At 38.4% G+C, this 17,462-nt stretch overlaps 1 protein-coding gene across 1 annotated transcript; it reads left to right on the top strand.

The window, feature by feature from the left end:
* The first annotated feature begins 10,936 nt into the window (after nt 1–10,936).
* LOC141526561 (uncharacterized) lies at nt 10,937–13,322 on the top strand. Its single transcript, XM_074241594.1, has 3 exons — nt 10,937–11,585; nt 11,642–12,387; nt 12,453–13,322. The coding sequence occupies exons 1-3, from the start codon at nt 10,937–10,939 to the stop codon at nt 13,320–13,322; spliced, it is 2,265 nt and encodes a 754-aa protein (XP_074097695.1).
* Nucleotides 13,323–17,462: the final 4,140 nt, after the last annotated feature.

The raw sequence follows: 17,462 nt of genomic DNA, 5'->3' as shown, positions 1-17,462 counted from the left end.
GATTATCAAAAGAAAATTGTAAGCAAGCATGGACTTTTCGTCAAAATGAGACGCCCGAGTTCGCGAAAGAAAAGATGCTGTTAGCACCCTTCCTTTCGGGGGGGATGCTGTTATATCCGGCATACCGTATATAATACAGGGCCTCCCATTCCCGCCGAAAAGTGCAGCGCTTGCATATTTAGGGAACCACAACCAGGACTGCGCGACAACTCACTCGTGGCTGAAGAATACACATTATCGCGCATTGTCACCTCATCAAAAGAACCAATTGTTTAATTAGTAGCCCCTCTTTCAAATCGCGACCGAGGTGATAAAAACCGCGAACACCATAATTCACCAGCTTATTTTACAAGGTAACAGTTCTGCCTTAAAGCCCGGGTGAGTCCTATACCCCGACACGTATAGGCAGACTTCAATTAATAAATTAATTAGTCATCCTTTCCCTAATTATTCATTTCAATTTCCTTAACGGTATTTCTGAGTTCTGTGATAGTGATTCTTCGAGCCACGATTCGTTTTGACGATAATCGAGATTCCCGCAGTTCCAGTGACCTGGCCCCACCCTCAAATTATTTTCTTCTTCTGTAAATTTATAATCGGCGAACTTTTGTTTGCCGGAGTCGTTACTCCGGTTACGAACTCATTAACTTTCAATCCTTGTTCTATATTGTTAATAGTTAATAAGTGAACAGTGTAAGTTAAGACGTGTTTGCCCATAGGGCCAGTTAAACAGAATATATAAACTAAAACCCTGAATCGAAGTGTATCATTATTCCTAAATTAAGAACCTTCAACCTTCAACCTTCAATCTCCAGTCAGCAGGAGGAAGAGAGAAGCCAAGCAGCGGAACTCAAAGGTACAAAATCCAATCAAAGACCGAATCATCGTTGGAATTAACATTCGCAATAGTAAGTGGAGGATATTATCACTATTTCCGAGGTCGATTGTCTATTCCAAGGGGCCCTCTCCGGGGTTTTCACCTTCGCGAACCCATAAATTAAAAACGTAACGATCCTTTCGTTAGGGAAATTCATCTGTTATCCGAACCTCCGATAGTCCAGCTACCAAATTCTAAGATTATATTTTTCGGACATAACAACACAAATGTTTAAAATATTTTTTTGAGTATTTAAAAAAAAAATCCAAAATCGGACTATTTTATCGAAAAGTGTCCAACAAATCACATTTTTTTTTCCAGGCCCACTGGACTAATATAAAAATGTTACTAAAGCTCACAGAGGATTCTGTCGAGCCATCTATTATGTTCTCTAAGAAATAATTTAATAACGTTCGTGGTAGTATGACTGCACTACGACAGGTAGTGTTGCTTGGTAAAATGAAAACAAAAACATTGACGCCATACTTTTATGCTTACATCGTTGATTATTGTATAAGAATTCTTCAAAACCAAAATACGTATACATAATTAAGATAAAAAAATCGCTCTTTCTATTAAAATGATGTAATTGAATCTCATGAACAGCAGTAAGAAGTGGTTTTTTTTATATACTTTATTTTTGACTGTTACAAATGCATATTATTGCTGAGAAATTGAGCCCGCGAAATTTTCATGAATTTCTAAATATTTCTATATTTTTTTTTTCCTATTCAACAAAAACGCTTCGCTCTTCGATAAATAATTGTATTTGTTATCGTCAGGTAAATTTTTATTGATTTCTGGGAAGATTTGCTATATTTACTTTGGTTTCGAAATTTAAATGAAAATGTACGAAGAGGAAAACTCGGTCGGTAAAAAGAGTTAAAAAAAATAACCATAAACCGCTCTTAAAGTTGATAATTGTAAAATAAATTAATGTAATTATTTGTTTTAAATACCCGTTGAATTTTTGTAAATTTGTAACCAATAATCAAACAAAGCTTTCTTCTCCACATCACCCGTCCATAATCCACTACTCGCTGCCGCATAAAAATCCAAAAGTAGTTCCTCTTGTAAATTTTTTTCAAACTCCTGTAAAAATCTTTGTTCTTCTGTTACTTCATTGGCCTTAAAAATGTCATTATTTTCAAATTTTTGTTTTGATTTCTTCCCCTTATTTAAAACATTGTAATCTACCGCTTTAGAGTCAAACGGATAGAGCCCTGATCCTCGAAAACTACTCTGAACCACGTTTTCAGCATTAGGCATATTATCCAGAGTATACTGAAGAACAAGAGGAAAATTTTCTTTGGTTACTGATGTCTCACTCTGCTCATTTTTCCACTTAGGTACACATTTTCTCCACGATTCCTTAAATGGATGGAAAAACGATATATCCAGTGGTTGCATAATATGGGTGGAATTTGGCGGCAACATAATCAATTCGATCTTTTTTTCTCGACAAAACTTTACTAATGGCAAGTTAAGATGGGATGAATGGTTATCCATGTAAACTATTTCTGGAAACTCCGTATTTTCTTTGACTAGCCAAGGATAGAATACGTTTGTTATATATTCATAAAAGGTTTCGGTTGTCATCCAGCCGTTGTCCGAAATTCCAATCCCCCAACCATTTGGAGTATTCTCAATTATTTTTTTTGGTACAATTCTCTTATAAGACTACAAGAGCATCGGAGGACCACGAATACCATCAGCTCTGTACATAAATAATACTGTTAAAGCTTCCTTACCACCGTCAACAACTTTGTAAACCGCACGGAGCGTGAATATTCGCCCGATGGCACGGGGCAGCACGGGGCACGGTGGCACGGTGGCACGGGGTAAATGGTCATTTTTGTGGTTTCTTCGCGCATGCGCACGGGTAAATTACCGCTTGCTCTGAAATCTGACCGTACCCGTGCTGCCATATTTGACGGAATTGGCGGTCCTGTTTGCGCATGCGCACGGGTCGTTTATTGAAAACTCCAACAAGTCACTAATTTTAAATATTTTGTTAGAATTAATTTAAAATATTTATTTACTTTAATTCTTATGATTTCATCGTAATAATTAATAATTATAAGAAAAATAATAATAATAATAATAATAATAATAATATTAATTGCTTACTAATAATAATTTATAGTAGTAATCACTTCGTAAAAAAAATAGTTAATCGAGAATAATAATTGATACTAATAAAAATATTTCAACATTGGTTTGTAAATAAATTACATAATTTTTAAGTAGATTTATTTATAAATCTAGCTATTATTGTAGCCGGTCTCATGTCGGAATTTAAGGAAAATTTTGTGACAAAATGTTTTATTTTGTCGAGTTGTACCGAAAAATACAATTGACTTAAAAGTTTGTTTATGTATTTATATATATATATATATATATATATATATATATATATATATATATATATATGTGTGTGTGTGTGTGTGTGTGTGTGTGTGTGTGTGTTTCTTTCGCCGAGTAGAGTCCAGCTAAGAACGGATTTTACGAAATTCCACCAACAAGGGGGTGTTGCGGGGGCGTTAAGAATGAAAATTCGTTTTTAAACAATAGCTCCTACATGCTTCAAATTTAGTAGGAATCTTCTATATGTGATGTATAAATTATCTATGAACAGATTTTATGATAACTTATCATTAATAAGGATGGCGGGGTGGGTGTTTCCAATGAGAATTTTAAATTTCTGAGCTATAGCTCCTATACCCGCACGGAAGAATATGTATGTGAAAAATAGATGTAAGATAGATGTGACATATACAATATATATGTGCGCAAAAAAAAAATATGTTAAATATATTTTCAGATATATGTTATCAAATATTTTCTAATAGATGCCAATATATATTTCAAATATATCGAAATATAGAGGTTACATATATTTCCGTATGTATGTTAACATATATACACAGAAAAAAAGGTTTACTTAAACCAAGAAAAAAATTCTTGAACTAAGAATGTTTGAAGACCGATATGATCTTGAACCAAGAAAAAAATTTTAGGCCTAAGAAAAAAATTCTTGAGCCAAGAATTTTTCTCTTGGTTCAAGATTATTTCGGTCTTCCTTCAAACTTTCTTGGTTCAAGATTTTTTTATTGGTTCAAGTAAACCTTTTTTCTGTGTACGTAGATATATGTTAACATACATGCCGAAATCTATAAGATATATTTATTGATATATATGTGCGCATATTTATGAGCATTGTGAATTTTTTTGCGCTTTTTCTTTTACAGTTATTAGAATTTCAAATAAAAAAAAAATTAAATTAAATAATTTCAGAAAAATTATTGAAGATGTATTAGAAATATAATTGAGTATATATATCTCAATATATATGTGCACATATAATTTTATGTGTGTAACACAAAATATGTATAACACAAAAAAAAATATGTTCAAATATATACGACATATATTATTATATATTTTCACATCTATATTGACATATATTTTTCACATAAATATTTTTCCGTGCGGGTAGGTTTCAAATTTGATAAGAATCTGCTATGTGTGAAGTTGAAATGATCTACTGTAAAATTCATGAGTGAATTTTATGACAACCTACTCTAAATATGGACTGCGCGGGTGGGCGTTAACAATGAAAATTTTAAATTTCCGAGCTATAACTCCTACAGATTCTAAATTTGGTAAAAATTTTTTATCCACCCACACATCCACCTAAGCACTCCTACGAATTAAACATCTCGTGACATGAATTGTTGCCTACAAATTATTCTTGAGCCAAGAATTTTTTCTCGTGACTTAAGAAAATCTAATTCTTAAAAATAGTATTCTTAGTTCAAGATCTTTTCACTCAAATCAAGTTTACTTTTTTGTCAGTGTATTAATAACAAAATAGCTCCTTTAGACTCCAAATTTGGTAGGAATCTTCGTGTATGTTGTCAAGTTCAGCTAAGAATGAATTTTATCAAATTCCAACCCTAAAAGGGATTACAGGTCGTTAACAATGAAAAATTCTTATTTCCAAATAATAGTTTCTATAGACTTGAAGTTTTGTGGGAATCTTATATTTATGGTATAAAAATTTACTCAAATAGAAGCTCCCAAAATTTCTCCCCTATATAGAAGTGCGGGGGTATTAACTGTCAAAAAATTCATATTCTTCAAATACTGTTTCTACAGACATAAAATTTGATGGAACCTCAAGAGAAATAGGAAATTCCAGGGATGACTTCCGGGGTCAACCGATTTAAATATTTTTCTTTTTTGATAATTAGATGTCAACTAAAAACAAATTTCGCGATAATTGACTTCATATGTAGATTGTGTCAGAGTAATGTGTAGAATAGAAAAAAATGTTGTTTATAAACTAGGACTTTTTGAGACATGAAATTTAGGACATGTCTATATTAAGCTTCAATAACATTTACTAAAATTTCCACATAACAATCGTCTTTTTGACAGCAAGGAAAAAGTCATTCCGAGGTTTCCAAGACTTAACATTCCATGTGGTTATTCAGTCAACGGACCAACAATTTTACACACATGTTATTTTTGCTAATCACATAAACGATGAATTGTTCTTATTGCGGGATCGCGAAAATGTAATAGACTAAAATGAATACATTTTCCGAACACTTGATATGTGAAAAATAAATTTGGCTACTTAAGTAGAATTCGTAGAAAACATGTACAATTAATTTTTTATAAAAAATTTATGTTACTGAGACAATTTTAAATATAACAGAAAAATTTGTCGCACTTAAAACTAGGTAGATTTCAACTTCACTTATGATACCTGCAATGACTTTAACTGAAACGTTAAGTGCTCATTTAAAATTTTTTTCTTCGTGTCAATTTTATTATTCATTTTTGTAAGAAAGCCACGGGAATGTTCTACTGAGTTTACATTGAAAGTTACAATGAATGTTAGCTAGATTAATCACATATGGATAAAAGATAAATGTCAATTCGATGAAATTTGGAATCTGTGCAAGTCAATACAATAATCTAATTAAATTTCAAGTCTAGATCTAAAAATACAATTCTATAAAGTACCCAGCGGAGCGGCAGGTAACAGCTAGTTAATGAAGTTAATGATATAATTAATTTCTTTTATTGCACTCAGATGTTGCAAACCTGCGTACAAGAAAAATACAGAGATATTATTTAGAAATAAATTGGTTGCATTAGTTTACATGAATTGAAATCCCATGTTGAGTTTTCAGATTGAGTTTTTAAAATACGCTATATCTTGAACCAGACCTTTTTTTTTTTTTTTTTTTCTATATTTTTATCAAGTCAAAATTAGAAATATGAATTGCGTAGAGTAAGACATCCTTGGAGGAATTCAAATAAAACTTTGAGATTAGGTTTCTGCCTGGTGCAGAAGATACCGTGATCAATAATTAATAATATAATTATTACTGATTTAATTTCAAAAACTGTGTTTTCAATTTTAATAAGCTATATAATTCAACTTTTTGTTAAATTTTTCAGTTCAATTAAATGTTTTCTGATTCATTTTACAAGATAAATACCATTGACCTGAAAAGGCCTAAATAATGAATTCTTTAAATTTATTACAATTAAAAAAAAATAACTTTTTCGTTACAATTTTTTTCGAGTGTTCCATTATGCCCCACATATCATATATTGGCCTAAAATATCATAAAAACATTATAGAGGTCATAGCTTGACGGAAATTGAAAAAAAAAGTTTTTACCTAATTTTTAAGGGGGGCCGTTGTGCCCCAGGGGGCCTTTGTGCCCCAAGTTCCCCTACTTATTATAATAAATTGACTATCGGTGAAAATGATATAAAACCTTGAAAAGATACAAATTCAAGTCAAGACCTTTGCAATGACACTAAATTTCACTAAAAAAAACCGATTTTATCAGATGACTATCCTGAAGACAAAATTTTTCTTATTCTCTTGATAATATTAGCAATGTTCTTAATATAAACAATAAGCGTTATATACTAAAAAAATTGATTTAATTTTTTTTTCAAGTTTTCATTGTTGTGTTAACTATTTACAATGGAAATATCTGTAAGCTTGAATAAATAAAACAAAATTATGATATATATATTCGAGGCTTAATTTTTTTAATCGAAAAAAATTTTTTGAATTTTTTAAAATATATTGAAAAATTTTTTTGAATTTTTTGTGCGTGAAAATAATCCTCTTTTACCTTAATTAATTTAAAGGATCTCTGTAACGAGAGAGTAATGTATTTAGCATTTTGTAAATAAATATTTTTTTAGAAGTATGGAAATCATTAATATACCATTATAGGAATAGTTCCTATAATGACACAGTAATTCTTCCTATACTGTTATCGGAATAGTTTCTATAATAGTATGAGAAAAATTGCTATATTACTATAGGAATAACTTCTATAATAGTATGGAAATAGTTTCCATACTATTATAGGAATCATTCCAATACTATCATGGAATATATTCCCATACTATTATAGGAACTATTCCTATATTACTATAGGAATTTTTTTTATACTATGATAGAAACCATTCTTATACTATTATGGAAACTATTTCTATAGCAGTATAGGAAAACCAACTACACGATTAAAGGAACTATTCCTATGATGAATAGGAAAAATCCCTATAATTTTGTTTCCGTGTAGGATGAAATTTCATCAATTTTCTAGGAAACATTCCTATATCTTTCTCTCCTCGTAGCTATAATTTTTAGTAAAAGAATCGAGCATTTGAAATGATGGTATGGAGATTCATGTGTGTCAAACGCTTAGATTCGAAGAGGTTAAATTTTTCTCACTGATATGGTCGGTACTGGAGTTCTAAGGAAGGGTGATAAATATTGTAATTAAATTAAATAGCGATATCGCTCGAAGATGTCTTATGAGCAACCGCACTGCAACCCATGCGCTCAACGTAGTTATTAGAAAATTTCTTGGCCTTAAAGCAGATCAGAAAAGATCGCTTGTTGCTCCTGAGGGTTGGGATTTGATCTTTAAGTTTCTGATCTTAAATATTTATGTTTGAAAGAAGTTGTGAAAGTCGCGGAGGAATAGGCTTCTTCAAAGCTTTATAGTCTATTTTTTCAAGTTTTACAATTTTTCTTATGAAAAAAACAATAAATTTGTTAATTTTTATGTCGTGTATATATAATATGTATTTTTAAGAAGATATAATGTTTTACTTCACTTTCGCAAGTACAACCTTTATTTTATTTATATTTTATTATTTTTTAATTAAAGAGAAATATCTAATGGTGAGAACATCACTAAGGCTAGTCAATATATAGTTGTCTACTTTGTGATGGTAAAAAGTGAGTGCGAGCGAGACGGCAGAGCAACAGAATTATTATTACTATTGTTATCATCGTTATTATTATTATTATTATTATTGTTATTATTACTATTGTCATCATCGTTATTACCACTATTATTACTATCATTATTATTACTATTATTACTATCATTATTATTACTATTATTATCGTTCTTGTCATTATTAATACCGGAGTATATTTAATATACTAAAGATGTTTTTTTTTATATATCATTGTTCATTTACATTTCTTTGTTTAATGAAAAAGTTTATTTAGTTTTAAATACTTGACTGAGATTTATTTTAAAATGCGCGCGAATGTTTGAGTACGCCACCGCGGCGAGAGATGGCGAAGAATTTCGCCGCTCGTTCGTTTACAGTAAAAACCGACGAACTAATATAAGCGAAACTGCGTGGCGATAATTTTTGTTCTTTTAAAGAACAAAAATTTATTTACCTGAAAGAAAGAATTAATTGAATTCTCGAACAGATTCAAAATATCTGAATAATTATTCAATTGATTACTTTCATTGGGAAATTATTTTGGTGAAAATTATTATTTAGCAAATGTTATTTTTTTTCTAAGTCCCGAACGACTTTTGTATGGAATTGATTTGGTATGAAATTTATTGTAATCTGTTGAAATTAATGAGTGAATTTAATATTTGATCAGATTTAAATAATTAAAAAATCTGAAGTTTGGCGAAAAGCGATAGATGGCGATAATTTTCCCAGATCTTTCACTCTTGGAGAAAGGTCTGGGAAATGCCAAAAGCGATTTTTATCGACGGGAAAGGCAACCAAGTTTTCCAGTGGTTCTTGTTTCTGGTAGAAGACCCTTCACCAAGGAATAACCAAGGAACTCTTACCTTGTCTCCGACCAGGAACCAGGTAAGTGCTGACTTATCCATTGGGGAAATTTGGCCGCCGGGAAGGGTTGCTTTCCAAGCACCCAGAGGGAACTAGGGGTAAGTAGGGCCGGGAAGGGTTGCTTTCCAAGCACCCAGAGGGAACTAGGGGTAAGTAGGGCCGGGAAGGGTTGCTTTCCAAGCACCCAGAGGGAACTAGGGGTAAGTAGGGCCGGGAAGGGTTGCTTTCCAAGCACCCAGAGGGAACTAGGGGTAAGTAGGGCCGGGAAGGGTTGCTTTCCAAGCACCCAGAGGGAACTAGGGGTAAATAGGGCCGGGAAGGGTTGCTTTCCAAGCACCCAGAGGGAACTAGGGGTAAGTAGGGCCGGGAAGGGTTGCTTTCCAAGCACCCAGAGGGAACTAGGGGTAAGTAGGGCCGGAAAGGGTTGCTTTCCAAGCACCCAGAGGGAACTAGGGGTAAGTAGGGCCGGAAAGGGTTACTTTTCAAGTATCCAGATGGGAGTAGGGGCAGGTAGGGCCGTGATTTAAAACGCAACCGTCGGTAAAGAAGAATACTACTGTGTAAAGGTAGTAGACAGAGTTTGGCCACCAGATGGCTCTAAAGAGAACCGGAAAGTAAATGTTGTGTGCGGGTTATGTGCGATGTTGTAAAGTTTGACATAACGCTTGTAAATTTTATAAACTTGAGTTTCAATTTTTGTTGTTTGTTGTCTTAAATAAATAGAGTATTAATTATAATTAGGCTCGAAATTTATTTATAAGTAAAATAAGTTATCCCTTAAAAGATCCTGGACTCCGGCGAGATTTTATTCGAGCTAGGGGATATAGATGTATAGGTAAAGCCTTGACTGTAACACAACAGTAATAAAATTTTAAATTTATTAAGATTCACTCCTTTTGGGAAACCGAAAAAACCCGTTACAAAAAAAATGGCGCTCGAACAGGGACCGTGATTTTTGTTGTTTTCATGGTAACGGGAATTTTTGGATATTGTTGATTGATGGAAAGGTAGTTTTCTTTTTCCTCTTTGCTTTTTCGTCGGTCTATCAAATCATGGCGAGTAAAAAACCGGGAACACACACGTGGCTTTGGTCGCTAAGAAAGGACGCGGTCATTAGCGAATTAGAGAAATACCGGGTGGCCATCGAGTCGAAGGCGACATTGGCGGAATTGCGATTTTTATTAAAAACCGAGTTGAATAAGACACGAGCGGCGAATGCGGGTCGCGCTGGTCGATACGACCAACTTTTGATCGACCTCGATCAATCAGAAGCCGAATTAGACAACCTTGAAACCCTTGACGATGTAGTGGAGGAGGATGAATCCGATCCCGACGACGGGCAACTCTCAAATGAAGATACAAATGATAATCAAGCCATCGAAACGTCAAGGGGGGACCAACGCGAAAGAAAATTGCGGGCCGAAATCGAAGCGGAAGAACGGGAGCGACTCGAGGCGGAAAGGGACCAAGAAGAGAGGTTAGCCCGCGAAACTGCCGAACGGGCCGAACAGGAGCTACGCGGACGTCTGCGACAGGAAATACGGGCGCGTCTTTTGCAGGAAAGAGAGGAACAGCGAGCGTACGAGCTTCAACTCGACGCAAGAGAGGCCCGAATGAGGTGCGAAGCCGAGCAACGAAGAAAGAAGGAGCAAGATGGCCGCACACCCCCGTGGCGACAACCGAAGGCATTGGTTGAGCGAAGACAATGGACAGTCAAAACGAGGAAATGGGATTCGGCGATCAGGACGAGAGGATGGGACACGGCGATCAGGACGAGCGACCGACCCTGTGAACTTACCCAGGGCAGTCGGCTCAAATCCAGGAACACCCAGTTTTGACAATCATCACCAATCGAGGTATAGGGATGACTCCGTCGAACTCCACAGAAGGGACATGGTGAGAAAATGGGGCGTCGTGTTCAAAGGGGAACGCGATGTCCTAGATTTTCTGGAACGACTTGAAGAATTGGCCGAAAGTTACGGGTACGAAATGGACGACTTGCTTCCTTGCATACCGATATTGCTCCGCGAAAAGGCTCTCCTCTGGTATCGTAATAACAAGAGAGTTTGGGACTCATGGGAAGACTTCGTACTGGACTTGAAAGCGTTTTATCTGCCACCAGGTCTCGAACTGGAGTTGGAAGAGCAGATACGGAATCGGGTCCAGGGCCCAATAGAGAGTGCAGCCGAATACGCCACCCGGATCCAGACTCTAATGAGGAGGCATGGACAAATGTCACCCTCAGCTCGTCTCACTCGTCTCTACCAGAATCTAAGACCGGAATACCGACGATACATGAAGCGGACTGAGTTTTCCAGCGTCCCAGAATTGCTACGACTCGCAGGCGAGCTCGAACAACTCACTGTTCAGGAAAAAGCATCTTCGCGCCGCGAAAATAAAACTACCTCCGCGAAAACTTCGGCCCCCTCGAAACCAAACACACCTCTCGAACTCTTCGAATACAATTGGCGGGAGAATTGCTGGCGATGCCGTCAAAAGGGGCACCGGAAATTTGAATGCACGAATCGATGGGTAAAATTCTGTATGCGATGTGGGAAAATGGATACATTATCACGAGATTGTCCATGCCCACGACAGGGAAACGAAGTGAGGACCGGTTCAAGCTCCCAGAACCGAGCCAGAGACCACCAGGGAGCTCCCAATCCGGTGACATTCAATCAGCCAACCAACCAATCAACACCACAACCGGGCAGTTCAAACCAAAAGACGTAAAACCAGGGGACAAGCGTCCATTTGCAAAAATAGAGGTTGGCCAGGTGACAATTCACGCATTAATGGACACCGGAGCCACGGCGTCGGTAATATCGCAAAAAGTATGGGATTTCATCCGCCAAAACAACTTGTACGAAAAATACAATTCGGTACCAGTGAGGGGATCAACACTCGGTCAGCATGTAGTGTGCACTACGGGCACTGCGTGGGTTAAAATCCGTGAAGACAACCGGATTTTCGTCCTGCCGTTTCACATTATTCCCACATACAGGAATGACATGCTGTTAGGAGTGGATAATCTCACCATATTAGGGTACCAACTTCTTAAATGCCACCCATCTTTTACTTGCTATGAACTAGAAACGAAATACGACGAAACAACTGCACAAAAGGAGATCGACGAACTTCTCCAACGTGACCAAGACATTCACGGACCGATTAAATGCGCGGAACACCGGATTAAGATCAAACCCGGAACAGAACCGATCAAAACTCGTTACTTTCCGAAAAATCCGAAGATGCAAGAAATCATGAATGCCGAAGTCGACAAAATGTTAGAGGATGGGATCATAGAACCCTCTAACAGCCCCTGGAATTCTCCTGTCGTGCTAGTTCGAAAAAAGATAGAAAATACCGGTTCTGTGTTGATTTCCGAAAAGTAAACGACGTATCCGAGAAAGATGCGTTTCCAATTCCCCATGTAAACGCGTCACTGGACAAACTGCGAAAAGCAAAAGTAATTAGTACGATTGACTTGAAGAGCGGTTACTGGCAAATACCACTGGAAGCGAACAGCAAAGCAATCACTGCGTTCACTATCCCTGGTCGTGGACTTTTCCAGTTCCGCGTCATGCCTTTTGGGTTACATTCTGCTCCAGCAACGTTCCAACGCGTGATGTATGAAGTAATCGGCGCTGACCTCGAACCATACGTGGTCGTTTATCTCGATGATATCATTATCATTAGCGAGACGCTGGAACAGGACATGAAAATACTGAGAGAGGTTATGAAACGCCTCCACGCCGCGAACCTGAAAATAAACCGAGAAAAAAGCCACTTCTTAAAAAGTAGCACCGTGTATTTGGGCCATGTCATCGATGGACAAGGCATCAGGACAGACCCAGAAAAGGTTAAGGCAATCACCGAGATTGCACCACCGCGAAACCTGAAAGAATTGCGCCAGTTCCTCGGAATGATCTCCTGGTATAGGAGATTCATTCCAAACTGTGCTGACCGGACCAAACCACTCACCTCTCTGCTCCAGAAAAGAAAGAAATGGAAATGGGAAGTGACAGAACAAACCGCGTTCGAAGAACTAAAAAAATGCTTGAAAACCGCGCCGATATTAGCCGCCCCGGACTTCTCAAAAAGCTTCTCCGTGCAAACCGACGCTAGTGACGTAGGAATAGGTGCCGTCTTGACACAGGAACAGGACGGTGACGAAAAAGTAATTGCCTACGCGAGCCGATCATTGAACAAAGCCGAGAAAAACTACACCGTGACCGAGAAAGAATGCCTCGCAGTGGTCTGGGCGATCCAAAAATGAGACCATACCTCGAAGGGTATGCGTTCACAGTCATTACGGATCACCAATCACTAAAGTGGCTTAGAACAATGGAAAGTCCGAGCGGACGCGTAGCAAGATGGAGTCTATTCTTACAACAATACGACTTCGACGTAGTATACCGGAAAGGAAAGTGGAACAAAGTGGCAGACGCGCTATCACGTAGCCACCCGAGTAACAATGACGAAACTGATGATTCTAGGAGTCAACTCGTGATAGAATCATTAGAGCTAGGCGACGCATGGTACGAACGCATAAAAAGAGGTGTAGAAAATGATCCGCAGAGATACGCCGAGTATTGCCTAAAAGACGGGGTACTATATCGACACGCGTATCACAGCTTGGACTATACCGACCGAGGGGACACATGGAAACTATGTATTCCTGCGGCAGGCGTTGATAAAATCATGAGAGAGAATCATGACACTCCTTCGGCAGGGCATGGCGACATCGCGAAAACGATTGCTAGAATATCCCGAAGCTACTATTGGCCGCGAATGAGAGCAGAAATAACCGGGTACGTACGACGATGCATAAAATGTCAAGCGTATAAACCCTCGCAACAACCACCATCTGCGCCGATGGGCACAATTCCAGCCACTCGTCCATGGGCCGTCGTCTCTGCTGATATAATCGGACCAAAGCCGCGATCATCGAATGGAATGTCGTACCTCGTCGTCTTCCAAGACAAGTTCACCAAATGGATCGAAGTCCACCCACTCCGGCAACAAAAAGCGTCGGCAATCGCTCGGGTCTTTAAGGAACATGTAGTATTACGATTTGGAAGGGTTGAGACAATCATCACTGACAATGGAACCCCATTCATTAGTAAGGAATTTACGTCGCTACTGGAAACTTTCCACATTAAACACGTGCGAACCCCCCCATACTCTCCACAATGTAACCCAGTCGAACGAACAAATCGTGTCATCGGAACAATGATTGCCCAATTCGTGGGTGCCAATCAGAGACACTGGGACAAACTCATACCCGAATTAATGTTTGCTTATAATACCGCGAAGCATGACTCCACCGAGTTCTCCCCAGCATATTTGAACTACGGTCGCGAAATCCAACCACCTGTATCTGTAAAATCACAGCGAGAACCAGAAAACCACGAACACTACGACGTGCCACGCGCAGTACAAACCTTGAACGAGACTATCGAACTCGTAAACGTAAATCTAGCCAAAGCATATGGCCAGCAAGCCAAACACTATGATAAAAAGCGAGGTTCTTGGCAACCGGCCGTTGGGGATCTTGTATGTAAGCGAGAACACCATCTATCGTCCGCGGTCGACAATTTTGCAGCAAAATTAGCAGAAAAGTTTAGTACAGGGTATACAATTACTAAAATCATAGGGCCCTCGGTTTATGAAGTCTCCAAAGAAGGGAAAACGTTTATCGCGCACCTGAAAGACCTAAAACCTTACCACGAAAACTTCGATCCTGAGAACCTAACATCCAAAAACTTAGACACTGAGAACCTAGAACCGGACGAACCTCCTGAACCGCGCTACCTAACCCGGGCCCAAGCCAAAAGAAAGCCACGATGATGACCAAATAATCCTTTCTTGATGTCTAAGAAGGAATATTCTGAGTGGTCTTTATTAACTAAGAGTAGGGTCTGGGGCAGGGGCACGGAAACGGAGAAAAGCCGGAAAAATTACCTGAAAATAAACCAGTTGAACCTAAAAATTTAAAAAAAAAAAAAAAAAAAAAAAAAAAAAAAAAAAAAAAAAGTCGTCAAAATGAACCGGGTTATATGAAAATTTTAATACAAAGAACTTGAATCTGGGCAGTAACCCGCCGCCACATGATTAAAGATTTTTTTTTTCTCTTCCCTGAACTCTGTCTGCTATCTAGCTAAAAATATATATATACAAACGAAAGCAGGGCTACGACAAGGAAAACTCGATGTTATACGCGAAGTTTGCGAGACTGTATGTGTGTGCGATTTTGCCTGTTTCAGCGAATACAATGATGACACCCAAACGAACCATGGAAGAGGAGATATGGCTGATGGAGGAGATGCTGAGACGACCACCACAACTACTCCTCACACCGACGAAGACCACCACGACCTCTACCATCACACCCACCACGCCGAAGAAACCCAACATCCGGGTAATAGAAAATCGGCCAGTGAGGACCCGATTACACTGGCTCAGACGACCGTTCATTCGAACGAAGCCAGGTCTCTCACGACCGTTCAAACGGCCCCTGATTCACCCAGCCAGCGCCGAGATGATCGTGGGGATGAGGAAAGCCACCAGACCGGGCCCACCTGTCACCGGTGGTCCCCGTCGGTCAACTAAGGCCCAAAATAATCAAAAACCAACCATCAACAGAGGGCCTAGCGACGCCGAAGCGTCCCACACGCTGACCAATGAACCAGCCTTCCCCACTGAAGCAGCAGCAAGTTTCGTCAAAAGAAAAAGAAGGATTGGAAGATGGAGAGGAGCCTCAATAATCTCCAACCCGGGCCCACTCGCAAAGAGCAGTCCCCAGCCGGAAGTCAAACCCAAGAAAATCTCCACGGACAGTCCTCAACTGATGGACGTACCAGTCAACAACGACGCAGCGTGGTTAACATACGACGACGCGCCGTTACTCGAAGCGTATCCAACCGAGTTCCAACCACAAACCGAAGAACTCTTTACGGCACCGACCAAGGTCCAGACACCCCTAGAGAAGGTCCTAGCCACCCTTAACCGGCTAGAAGAGGTGCAAGACGAACAGGTGACCAAGCGCCGGCATTTCACTGCATACGACCAGGACCTGAGACTCTATCGAGTCACACGTACGGCAAAGACCCCAACACCATGGGTCAAGCCGTTGGGGAAGACGGTCCACCAGTTGCTAGAGGAGAAGGAACGAGACGAAAAGTGGCAAACGTAGTTCACCACTTTTCTTTCCGAGGAAGGAGGGGTGTGATGGTAAAAAGTGAGTGCGAGCGAGACGGCAGAGCAACAGAATTATTATTACTATTGTTATCATCGTTATTATTATTATTATTATTATTGTTATTATTACTATTGTCATCATCGTTATTACCACTATTATTACTATCATTATTATTACTATTATTACTATCATTATTATTACTATTATTATCGTTCTTGTCATTATTAATACCGGAGTATATTTAATATACTAAAGATGTTTTTTTTATATATCATTGTTCATTTACATTTCTTTGTTTAATGAAAAAGTTTATTTAGTTTTAAATACTTGACTGAGATTTATTTTAAAATGCGCGCGAATGTTTGAGTACGCCACCGCGGCGAGAGATGGCGAAGAATTTCGCCGCTCGTTCGTTTACAGTAAAAACCGACGAACTAATATAAGCGAAACTGCGTGGCGATAATTTTTGTTCTTTTAAAGAACAAAAATTTATTTACCTGAAAGAAAGAATTAATTGAATTCTCGAACAGATTCAAAATATCTGAATAATTATTCAATTGATTACTTTCATTGGGAAATTATTTTGGTGAAAATTATTATTTAGCAAATGTTATTTTTTTTCTAAGTCCCGAACGACTTTTGTATGGAATTGATTTGGTATGAAATTTATTGTAATCTGTTGAAATTAATGAGTGAATTTAATATTTGATCAGATTTAAATAATTAAAAAATCTGAAGTTTGGCGAAAAGCGATAGATGGCGATAATTTTCCCAGATCTTTCACTCTTGGAGAAAGGTCTGGGAAATGCCAAAAGCGATTTTTATCGACGGGAAAGGCAACCAAGTTTTCCAGTGGTTCTTGTTTCTGGTAGAAGACCCTTCACCAAGGAATAACCAAGGAACTCTTACCTTGTCTCCGACCAGGAACCAGGTAAGTGCTGACTTATCCATTGGGGGAAATTTGGCCACCGGGAAGGGTTGCTTTCCAAGCACCCAGAGGGAACTAGGGGTAAGTAGGGCCGGGAAGGGTTGCTTTCCAAGCACCCAGAGGGAACTAGGGGTAAGTAGGGCCGGGAAGGGTTGCTTTCCAAGCACCCAGAGGGAACTAGGGGTAAGTAGGGCCGGGAAGGGTTGCTTTCCAAGCACCCAGAGGGAACTAGGGGTAAATAGGGCCGGGAAGGGTTGCTTTCCAAGCACCCAGAGGGAACTAGGGGT

This window comes from Cotesia typhae, unplaced genomic scaffold (genome assembly GCF_013202065.1).
Source record: "Cotesia typhae breed Kobodo isofemale line unplaced genomic scaffold, CoteBio_Ctyphae contig_35, whole genome shotgun sequence".
In the NCBI taxonomy this organism is placed as follows: Eukaryota; Metazoa; Arthropoda; class Insecta; order Hymenoptera; family Braconidae; genus Cotesia; species Cotesia typhae.
Note: the sequence above shows the minus strand (reverse complement) of the source record. Positions and strands in the feature narration are given on the sequence as shown.